The sequence below is a fragment of the Carya illinoinensis genome, chromosome 1, assembly GCF_018687715.1.
Source record: "Carya illinoinensis cultivar Pawnee chromosome 1, C.illinoinensisPawnee_v1, whole genome shotgun sequence".
Classification (NCBI taxonomy): Eukaryota; Viridiplantae; Streptophyta; class Magnoliopsida; order Fagales; family Juglandaceae; genus Carya; species Carya illinoinensis.
The window spans coordinates 5,839,017-5,850,087 of NC_056752.1; the positions used below are offsets into that span (position 1 = coordinate 5,839,017).

The following is an 11,071-nucleotide window of genomic DNA, read 5'->3' on the forward strand; positions in this document are numbered from 1 at the left end:
CTCAAACATAATTTAAAATAACATGAAGGAAATCCTATATTATAATGCGACATGCCTAATGTTGGGAATATAATTGCCATTGATGTTCAATTAGATCTTCTTGAAACTGATGATGTACCGAGCTGTCTCTAATATGATGATGACGCTGGATTAAGTCCGTAAGCTCAGTTGTATGATTGCGCGACAATTCGGGAGATCATAATCAAGTTGATCATACTCAATGTTCAGATTCTCACTATCATCACGCTTGTCTTCAATGATTATATTATGAAGAATAACACATGTTTTCATTATATTTATTAGTTTCTTCACTTTGAACATTAGGGAAGGTCCACGAATGATAGCAAATCGTTGTTGAAGTACCCCAAATGCACGCTTGACATCTTTTCTCGCGGATTCTTGTGCTTTCAGAAAATTTTTCTTCTTACTCCCTCGTGGTGATGGAATCGTCTTCACAAAAATTCGTCACTTGGAATAAATACCGTCAGCAAGGTAATACCCCATAGTGTAATCGTTGCCATTGATTGTGTAATTGACTGGAGGAGCACACCCTTGGGCAAGTTCCGTGAAAATAAAAGATCTCTCTAGCACATTACTGTCGTTATGTGAACCGGGCATACCAAAAAATGCATGTCATATCTAGAGATCATATGAAGCAACTGCTTCTAAAATAAAATAATAGTTGGTTCACAGATATGGCCGGAGTACATACATTTCCAGGCTGCGGGACAATTTTTCCACTTCCAATGCATGTAATCAATGCTTCCCAACATTCCTGGGAATCCCCGTTGTTCACCAACCACAAGCAATCGGGCAATATCATTAACATTTGGAGATCGTAGATATTCACCTGAAAAAATACTTACTATTGTCTCAGAGAATTTTTTGAGGCTCTCCATTGCGTTGCTTTCACCAATACCTATGTATTCATCCATAAAATTTCTAGTAATCCCATACGCCAATATTCTAAGTGCTGCAGTTATTTTTTGCATACAAGATAAACAGAGTCTTCCGGACGAAATACGGCTCGTAAGACTCTACCTCATTTAGAATACGAAGAAATAGAAGATAGGTCATCTGAAATCTCATTCGAAATAGATTCGAGTGATATACTGGATTTTCTGCAAAATAATTGCGAAATAGGCGCTCGTGCCCCTGAATACGATCACGCCGAGTAAACTTATAACGTTGGCGATTGCCACAATGCCTCGATGACTATCCATTGGCCTCCTCATTGAGAATATCGCTATCATCTTTAGAGGATACGTATGTCAATAATTTGCGAAAGAAGGTACAAGTCATTTGATAAAGGGAGTGGGAGATCAGATGATACAATAGAATTTCGGTTCTATAGATGGAATGAGACTTGAGTTTGTGAGAATGTGAATGCTAGCAATATATGTATTTATAGAAGAAAAAGTTACCGTTACATATAGGACAAAAAATGTTACCATTTGAGAGAAGATAAAAAAAGTTACCGTTAGTGAAAAGACAAAAAAATATTACTATTAGAGAAAAGACAAAAAATATTACCGTTACAGAAATGAAAAAAAAATTTATCATCAATATGTGACTACGGATCCTTATTAGAGAAACTAATAAAGAATACTAAATACAAAAAATTGGCCATCACGTTAGAAAATATACTAATTAAAAAAAATTGCTATTTTTATAATAAAAAAATTTCGGTTTGAAAAAAAAATACTGTATTGGATAGTCAAAATCATATAAATATTTAATAGAAAGTGATATTTGAAAAAAAAATAATAAGATGAAAAAGTTAGTAGATATAATTGTAAATGAAAAAAAGAGAAAAAAGTAATAAAAAGGTAATAAAAAATATTATTTAATAGAATAGAGATATAAATGAAGAATGAGTTGTAAGAGATTTTTAGAAGATAAATAAAATTTAAAAATAAATTTAAAGAAATATAATTTTAAATTAAATTATAAAAAATTTTATAAAAATGCGGACGAAGATGTCCTTACAAGTCGTTATAATTTGCTTGGTCGAGTGGCTTGCGTCGGTTTTGGGCCAAGTCTACTGGCGCGCATAACACGTGAATGACTTTTTAGCAATAGTCACTTACACCAGTAGTGACTTGTTTGCCTTTGAAAGGACTTTTAGCAAAATTTTAGAATATCGTGATTAGGTCAGATAGCTACCCCCACATAGATCGATGATTTTGCTGATGAAAGCAGACAACGAGTTGGCCCAACAGGTTACATTAAACTATTCATACGTCTGTAAACAAAAAATCAGTCAGGACTGGCAGTACTCTTATTATCCTCATTGAAATTTAATGCTTATAAGTCTGATAAAAAAGAGAAATATTTTTTACAATCGGTAGATGTAGTCGACGTGCAGTCAGCTGTAAAAAAAAAATTAATACGGGACCTACATGAAAAAAAAAAATTATTTTTATAACTTTTTATAATTCATGTAGGTCTCTTTGAATATAAAAAAAAAATTTATAATTTTTTTTTATTCATTCCGTACAGCCGATTGCACATCGACTGTATCTGGTGATTGTATGTAGCAAAACCCGATAAAAAATGTATAAGAAATGAGGTAAAATATTTTATAAAAATAAATTTATAAATTAATATAATTCAAGTTGTGGTACATTGATTTTTAAAAATTTTTTATAATAATACTGACTTTTATATTAAGTCATATCAAATTTTAGATTTATTTTTATAAAATTATTTTATAAATATATCACTTCTCTAACTACAAAATGATAAAAATAAAAAATAAAAAAAAATAACAATTTCACAAGGTTTTTGAATATAACGAGATTTGTGCATCAAGAAAGGAGACTAATTAACGTTTTTGTCGGAAGGTTTCTGAAATCAAATTTGCTCATTTTCGAAGTTTATTTATTTTTTATTTCAAGTCCAAAAAAATGAAAATAAATATGAAAATTTAATTCATTAACATTCTGTCGAATTTTTACTATACTGTTTTGGAAAATTTAGTTCTGCATTCTGGAAGAAAGGATTATTTTTGTAGGATTCAAAGTCAAAATCCAATTAATAGGTTTAAAAACGACATTGACGGACCAACCTAATAACGACAAATGACAGCTAGTAGCCGGACCCATATTGACTTCCATGAGCAATGCTTGAGTACTTCACTTCCCTTATATTTAGTAGCTTAATACCGGCCCGTTATTATCCTCACTACCCTCATCACTTCACGCTCCTACATAATTAACATGGTTCTCCTAATTCTCTTTCCTGCACTCATGATGGGAAATCCCTTCCCTCTATTGCTATTGGGGTTTTTGTTTGTGCTGTACTCATGCATGTTTCAATTGATCCGATCTTCTAGCCATTTTACTGATCAATCTGCTCTTATTATCTTTAGATCTCAAATCAGTTCGGGTCCAAATGAAACCCTCTTAGCTACAAACTGGTCCAGTATCTCACCAAATTTGATCTGCAATTGGATTGGAGTCTCGTGCAGTCGACATAGGCAAAGAGTCACCGCTTTGGACCTTTCCTTCATGGGTCTCCAAGGCACCATTTCTCCTCATATTGGTAACCTCTCCTTCCTAGTCAAACTTCGTCTTTCCGACAACAACTTCTATGGTTTTATTCCACATGAGATCGATCGTCTACATCGCTTGAGAATACTCATGCTGGCATCCAATCAATTGGAAGGAAGCATCCCTCCTAGTATTCAGAATTGTCAAAAGCTTCACGAGGTAAGTTTTTATATGAACCATCTTATTGGTGCAATCCCTTCATCCTTCGGCAACATGTCCACATTAGAGGTCATGGATTTGAAGAAAAATAGTCTCACTGGCCCACTTCCTCTAGTCATCTTTAACATATCTTCTCTAAACATTTTTAGTATTTCGTATAATAACATCTTGGGAGCTCTTCCGAATGATCTTTGTACCCATTGTCCCAATCTTAGAGGACTTTCTTTCCTGGGGAACAAATTTGGCGGTCAGCTCCATTCGCAATTTAATAATTGTGGCAACCTTTCAATTTTATCTTTATCATACAATAAATTCAATGGGAGTATTTCGAAAGCTCTAATTGACAGTTTACAAAACCTTGAAGTCCTATATCTTGGAGGTAACAGTTTCACTGGTATCATACCTTGAACCATATGTAATTTGTCGAGGTTGCAAGAATTTGGAATTGAGGAAAACCACATCCAAGGAAGCATTCCGACTGATTTGTGACATCTTCAGAAGTTAACTATTTTGTATTTGGGAAGGAATAACTTCACAGGGGCACTACCTCAAAAAGTCTTCAACTTATCTACATTACAACATATCGCCTTTGAGGAAAATTCCTTCTCTGGATATCTTCCAACACCATATATGGGGCAATCTTGCCCTAATCTTGAAGAAATTGTACTTAGTAGCAACCAACTTAGTGGTCAAATCCCATCCTATCTTTCAAATTGTTCCAAGCTCATCACGGTAGACTTCGCTGTAAACTTATTCTCCGGAACAATTCCCAAAAGTCTTGGAAACTGGAAGCACCTCCAACGCCTTTTTTTGAATGCAAATCAGCTAACAGGCGGGGAGACTAGAGATCAAGAGCCCAATTTCATTTCAACTTTATCCAATTGTAGATTTTTGACAACTTTATACTTAAGCGATAATCCATTGGATATGACAATTCCAGATTCCATTCAAAACTTTTCGACTTCCTTTCAAATCTTTCGTGCACAAAATTCCCAAATAAGGGGTCATATTCCTATTGGAATGGGTTTTTTGAAAGGCTTGATCTCGCTTGATTTGAGAGGTAACTATTTGACTGGAAATATCCCTTTCACATTGGGTGGTTTAGAAAGATTACAAAGATTGTATCTTCACAGTAACAGGATCAAAGGATTGATTCCAGAAGAGATATGTCAATTAAGGAATTTGGGAGAGTTGTATCTCTCAAACAACAAAATCACTGGAGCCATCCCAAATTGCATTTCAAACCTTAGTTTTCTACAAAAGCTATACTTGAGTTCCAATAGACTCGAAACGTCAATACCATCAAATATATGGGGCCTCAAAAATTTATTGTTCTTGGATTTGTCATCGAATTCCTTTAGTGGACACTTATCTTCGAACAATACAAAATTGATCACTCTAGAATATCTAGATTTGTCAAGAAATGAAATTGCCGGAGAGATTCCAAGTATCATTGGAGCATTTGAAAGCCTCAGTTATCTGGACTTTTCAAACAACTCCTTTCAAGGAGGCATTCCGCAATCTTTTGTAGGGGTGTAAAAAAAACCTAGCAAACCGGAAAAAAGGCCCGAACCGGACCGGTTGTGCTGGTTTTGGACCGGTTCGGTCCGGAACCGGTTTCCATAAATGAAAAACCGGCCGGAATCAATCCGGTTTCGGTTCTAATTAGTTTTGAATCGGACCGAACCGGACCGGACCGGTACTATTTATATATTAATATTATATATAATATGTTTTATATTATATATAATTTTTAATCACATAAAACATAATCACATATATAATAATACTAATATTCTAATATAGACTATAGTTATACTAAATCATCAAAACTAATACTAATATATAGCTATACTAATAGTCTAATATTAATACTATTATATTGTCTAATATATTATATAGCTATAACTAATACTAATATATATATACTAATACTAATCATCTAATATAGGATTATAGCAGATATTTTTTTTTACACTAGATTTCTTATTTTAGTTTTTGTTTTATAGCAGTTTTTTATATAGCAGAATTTTCTTTATATAACAGTTTTTTTTTATAAAGCAGATTTTTTATATCAGAATTTTTTTACATAGCAGATTTTTTATAGCAGAATTTTTTTACATAGCAGATTTTTTTTGTAAAGCAGATTTTTGTAAATGGTAATAGATTTTTAATAAAACAGAATTTTTTAAATCAGTTTTTTTTTTTTTTTTAAACAGAATTTTTATGACAAATTTGTATATTATTAAAACCGGAAAACCGGACCAGAAACCTGTAAAACTGGAATACCAGTTTATGAGGAAAATTGGTTTTGAAAAATACAAAACCGGTACCTACCGGTTCGGTCCTAGATTTTGTCCAAAACCGGATCGAACCGGACCGGTTACACCCCTAATCTTTTGGTAACTTAAAAGGTTTAGATCTCTTAGATCTTTCTTACAACAATCTTTCTGGTGTAATTCCTAAATCTCTTGAGGCACTTCCATATCTCAAATACTTGAATTTATCTTTCAACAAGCTAGTAGGAGAGATTCCATTCGGCGGTCCTTTGTGAACTTCACGTCGAAATCATTTTCAGGAAACAGTGCACTTTGTGGGAATCCAATTTTTGGAGTTCCACCTTGTCCAACTATTCCTACCAATCAACAATCAAAGATAAAAGATATATTGATCAAATGTATTCTTCCTGTGATTGCGTCAATTATAATCTTCGTAATGCTGGTTTATTTGCCGAGAAGACCTCGGAAGAGTAACATAGAGATACCTACTTCACTTAATGCATTGTTTGCATTGGAACATAGAATGATATCATATCAAGAGCTTTGCCAAGGGACAAACAACTTTTGTGAAACCAATTTGCTTGGAGTTGGTGGTTTTGGCTCTGTGTACAAAGGAATACTTTTTGACAGGACAATTGTTGCAGTAAAAGTTCTAAGTTTGTAAATGTCAGGTGCTTTCAAAAGTTTTGATGTAGAATGCAAGGTGTTACGTACAATTCGACATAGAAATCTTATTAAGGTCATAACTACATGCACTAATCCCCAGTTTAGAGCGTTGGTGCCAGAATACATGTCGAAGGGCAACCTTGAAAAATGGTTATACTCTCATAACTACTGCTTGGATCTTCTACAGAGAATAAATATTATGGTTGATGTTGCATCAGCCTTAGATTATCTCCACCATGGTCAATTAGAATCTATATTGCATTGTGATTTGAAGCCTACAAATATCCTTTTGGATGAGGACATGGTTGCACATGTGGGTGATTTTGGCATTGCAAAGATTTTAGTCGAAAACAAAGACATAACACACACCAAAACTCTTGGTACCATTGGCTACATCGCACCAGGTACGTATGTACATGAATTTATCCTGCTTTTTTAATTATCAAAAGGATAAATAACAGGATGCTTATCTTCCAAATTTTTGGTAACAACTTGCTTGGAAATTTTTCTCATCTTAGCTAGTCTTATAGCCGATAAACTCATATCAATATGAACTAACACTTATATGATGTGAATCCCAAACACCACCCAGTATGCAATGAAGAACTTAGGTTTAGCTCTATGTGCAATGTTTTTTAGAAATAAACCCATGTGGGATGCTTTTAATTAGAAGGATGGATGCTTTGTTAATTTTTCCATCCATCATTAATATTAACAAAAGGCATATATATCGCCAATCAGTGGTCGGCGGCTCGCTTTGGCCACCATGTGAGTGGCTCAATTCTGGCCATCTCACAACCACAAAGCTAGCTTTCAAGAGCTTGCATGACCCAACCTCTCATGAGACAATTAGCAAGATTTCTGTGCAAGTTGCGAGAGTTTGCAAACTCGCAACGACTTTTGAAATTTTTATTCAATTTGAAAGCAAACTTTTTTCAAAGCAATTAAAACTCAATTGAATTAAGTATTGTTATTCAAATATGCCAATACGTAAATTTTACAAAAACTAAAAAGAAATACTTGCATTAAAGTAAATTATGTTATATGCATCATATAGTAATGAGTTTCAATTTTAGGATTGTAGATGCATTTACGATTCTCTTTTTTGGATGATATATTAATCTATAAATATATATATATATATATATATATATATATATATTCTCTTTTTTGGTTTGCCTTTTGTAAGATATATATTTATTTACTTGTACGCATACTTATATATATACTGATCAAGAGCTTGCTTATAGTTTGGATATATACTCTTTTTTAAGACACAAGTTGCTAACTTAAATGCCTTGTTGATAATTCATGAGTATCTTTAGAATATGGATTTGAAGGGAAGGTGTCCATCAAAACCGATGTCTATAGCTATGGCATAACATTGTTGGAGATGATCACAAGGAAGAAACCCACTGATGACATGTTCGCTGGAGACTTTACTTTGAGATAGTTGGTAAATGCATCCATTCCTGATAGAATGATGGAAGTTGTGGATGAAGGTTTACTAAGAATAGAAGATGGAAGAGACACTATTGCCTTGCAAAGTATACTTTCGTCAATCATGGACTTAGGCTTGAGGTGTTCTGAAGAATTACCAGATACAAGAATGGATATCAAAGACGTATTGGTCAAGCTTAATAAAATCAAGTCAACTTTTTTTTAGAACAAAAACAAGGTTACCAGACATACTTGATCTTAATTTGTTTCGCTTGTTTTATGTCTTTTTAATGTCGTGAAGTTCTTATGAGTGGGATGTATGTAACATGTTTGTATCAACATTTTATGCTTAAAGGAATGGTTTGAGAATCTACACATCTTCCATCTCGGTACACTTTTCATTGAGCTCATTTCCTTTACCACCCTATGTAAATCCCGGCCAGAACGTGCACAACCAACAATCTTTTGTTTAAATTATGTTTCTGTTACTTTTAATTATCAACATTTATTTGCTTGTGAAACTTCTTTAACCGGGAGACCCATCCTCAGATGGGTTAAAACTTGAAGGTGGTAATCTTTGCTATCTTCTACTTCTTGTTTGCTTTCAAAATTCTCGAAGAACCAAACAAAGAAAAGGAATTGAATTCGAAAAGAGTTCCAGAGAAGATAGCAGAGGAAAGGAACCCAAATTGAATGATAATATTGACTGCTGATCAATTTCTTAATTCCAAGGGACAGAGTGAAAAACAGAGAGAGAGAGAGAGAGAGAGAGAGAGAGAGAGAGAGAGAGAGAGAGAGAGAGAGAGAGAGAGAGAGAGAGAGAGAGAGAGAGAGAGCACCGACTTGAGAAGAATGAGAAAATGGTCCTTTTATTCAAAGAATGAAAGGCTATCAAAGTATTTTTATTGGGAGACTGTTAGGGATTGTGTTGTTCCATGCACAATTTGCAGAGAAAAAGGTAGAACCATTACCTGTTCCAAATTCTATTTGGTGAACATATCTGTGCATCCAGCATATACGTAGGGATGAGATTCTCATTTGTCAAAATCTAATGCATCCACACCCATACTTTGAAAATTCATTTACCCTAAGAGCATTGACATTGGTTTCATCAAAACCATCTCTAAAATTTAGCTAAAAGGACATGTTTTACATCAAACTAAAACCATTCAAGATATAACTCCAAGTCAAAATAATGATATTTATAACAAAAATCATCACAAAGAAATAATACCAAATAATCTATAGTAACAAAATAGTGGCTTAAAAATGACTTATCATATTCTTTTCCGAACTATATTTTTTTTCTTGGAAGAGTTCTTTTCTACACTATGTTCTACAATATAAAATAAATCAACATGATTATAACTGATATCAGGCTCCAGTACATTTTGAGGAAAAACCAATAAAATTCCCGATTCTTTACTCTATTTTGGTTAGGGGTGTAAAAAAAACTAGTAAACCGGTGGGTTGGGTCCAGAACCAAGTTTGGTTCAGTTCGGTACCGGTTTTATTTTTCTTTAAATAGATCAAATTTGATTTTTCTTTTTCTAAAACCAGACCGAACCGGTTCATATATATATATATATATATATATTAATTTTTTATATTGTATATAATTTTTTATATATAATATAGAAAATAGTTTTGTATTATTTGATAATTTACTAATTAATATAATACTAAATTTTAAAATCTTATATTACTATAGTTTATTGTATTAATAGTTATACTAATATTATATAGTGCATATTAATAGTAATGCTAATACTATATCACTATATATTATAATATACTTTAATATATCACTATATTATATATTATAATATATAACTATAGTCTATAATACAATTATAATATATATTATAATATACTATATTATATATTATAAAATATATAATATAGTATATTAAAACCGAACAGGACAAGAAACCGGTAAAACTAGAGTACCGGTTTAGGAGGGTAATCAATATGTAATTGGTTTTGAGAAATGCAAAACCGGTACATACTGATTCGGTCCTAAATTTTATCTAAAACCAGATCGGACCAGAATGGTTATACCCCTAATTCTAGTATATAAAGAGACCTTGAAGCACATGAATATGGTTGACCACTTAATCTTAAGTTAGGAATTGCATTTTTAACTTCTATTGAAACTTAATCATTGTAACTCATTCTCCATGTATTCGATATGTTACTTCAAACACTAAATTTTTAGAAGTATTTAAAGAAATCCAAATGACCAAATTTTAGCAATACAAACAGGGCTAGGTTTAGTAATTTTTTCGTACACATGGTGTGCATGCAGTGTTCACTATTTACCACATAACCACTCATCTAACTTATAAACAGAACAAAATATGAAGTGAAAATGCAATTGATGTATATAGTTAGTAAAACTGAAAATCATGAACCCCATCCGTCACAGAAAGATTTAGAAATCAAATGAACAATAATTTGATAGTTAGGTATTACGTAAAAAATAGCTTTGGTTGAGACCTGGGGGAAACTCTACAAGATAGCCCAAGTCAAATACAACCTGGTACCATCTTTAAAATTGCGTTTTAATAATAAGGAGATTTTAGATATTCTGTGAATGGTAATAAAATAATAATAATAATGAATAATTATTAAAATAATAAAAAAATATTATTAAAATACTTTAGTATCCAAAAACTCAATTGGGATCTCTTTCTTTTTCTCAAATAAATTACTTCATTCCTTCATTTTGAGAATTGTCAAGATCGCCCCGATACAGGCTAGGCCCAATTCGAGGCCAAAGCCCAACATTTATATTGAAACATACTTTCTAGTACCGTTTAATTAATAGGTGTACAAACTACCAGGACAAAAAGAAAACGGAAAGCTCCTTTCCTGTGTCTACGGCCAAGCCTTCGAGAAAACGGAAAGCTCCTTTCCTGTGTATACGGCCAAGTCTTCGAGTACTCAAAAGCCTCATCTACAAGAGGAGCG

The 11,071-nt window shown here is 32.8% G+C and overlaps 1 protein-coding gene across 2 annotated transcripts; it reads left to right on the plus strand.

Annotated features, from left to right (window-relative positions):
* The first annotated feature begins 3,178 nt into the window (after positions 1-3,178).
* On the plus strand, positions 3,179-8,485 carry LOC122307616 (probable LRR receptor-like serine/threonine-protein kinase At3g47570). 2 transcript variants are annotated; one of them, XM_043120600.1, is made up of 2 exons: positions 3,179-3,713; positions 7,984-8,485. In XM_043120600.1, the coding sequence occupies exons 1-2, from the start codon at positions 3,222-3,224 to the stop codon at positions 8,038-8,040; spliced, it is 549 nt and encodes a 182-aa protein (XP_042976534.1). In that variant the 5' UTR covers positions 3,179-3,221; the 3' UTR covers positions 8,041-8,485. The 2 variants fall into 2 exon arrangements, with proteins under 2 accessions (XP_042976534.1, XP_042976543.1); XM_043120609.1 differs by lacking the exon at positions 3,179-3,713 and adding an exon at positions 5,892-7,062.
* The last annotated feature ends 2,586 nt before the right edge of the window (positions 8,486-11,071 follow it).

What these genes read in the sequence shown, in the direction of transcription:
- LOC122307616 (XM_043120600.1), top strand. Translation starts at nt 3,222, where the DNA reads ATGGTTCTCCTAATTCTCTTTCCTGCACTCATGATGGGAAATCCCTTC. An exon ending in ATTGTCAAAAGCTTCACGAG is followed by an intron (nt 3,714 to 7,983) that starts GTAAGTTTTTAT and finishes GAGTATCTTTAG; the next exon opens with AATATGGATTTGAAGGGAAG.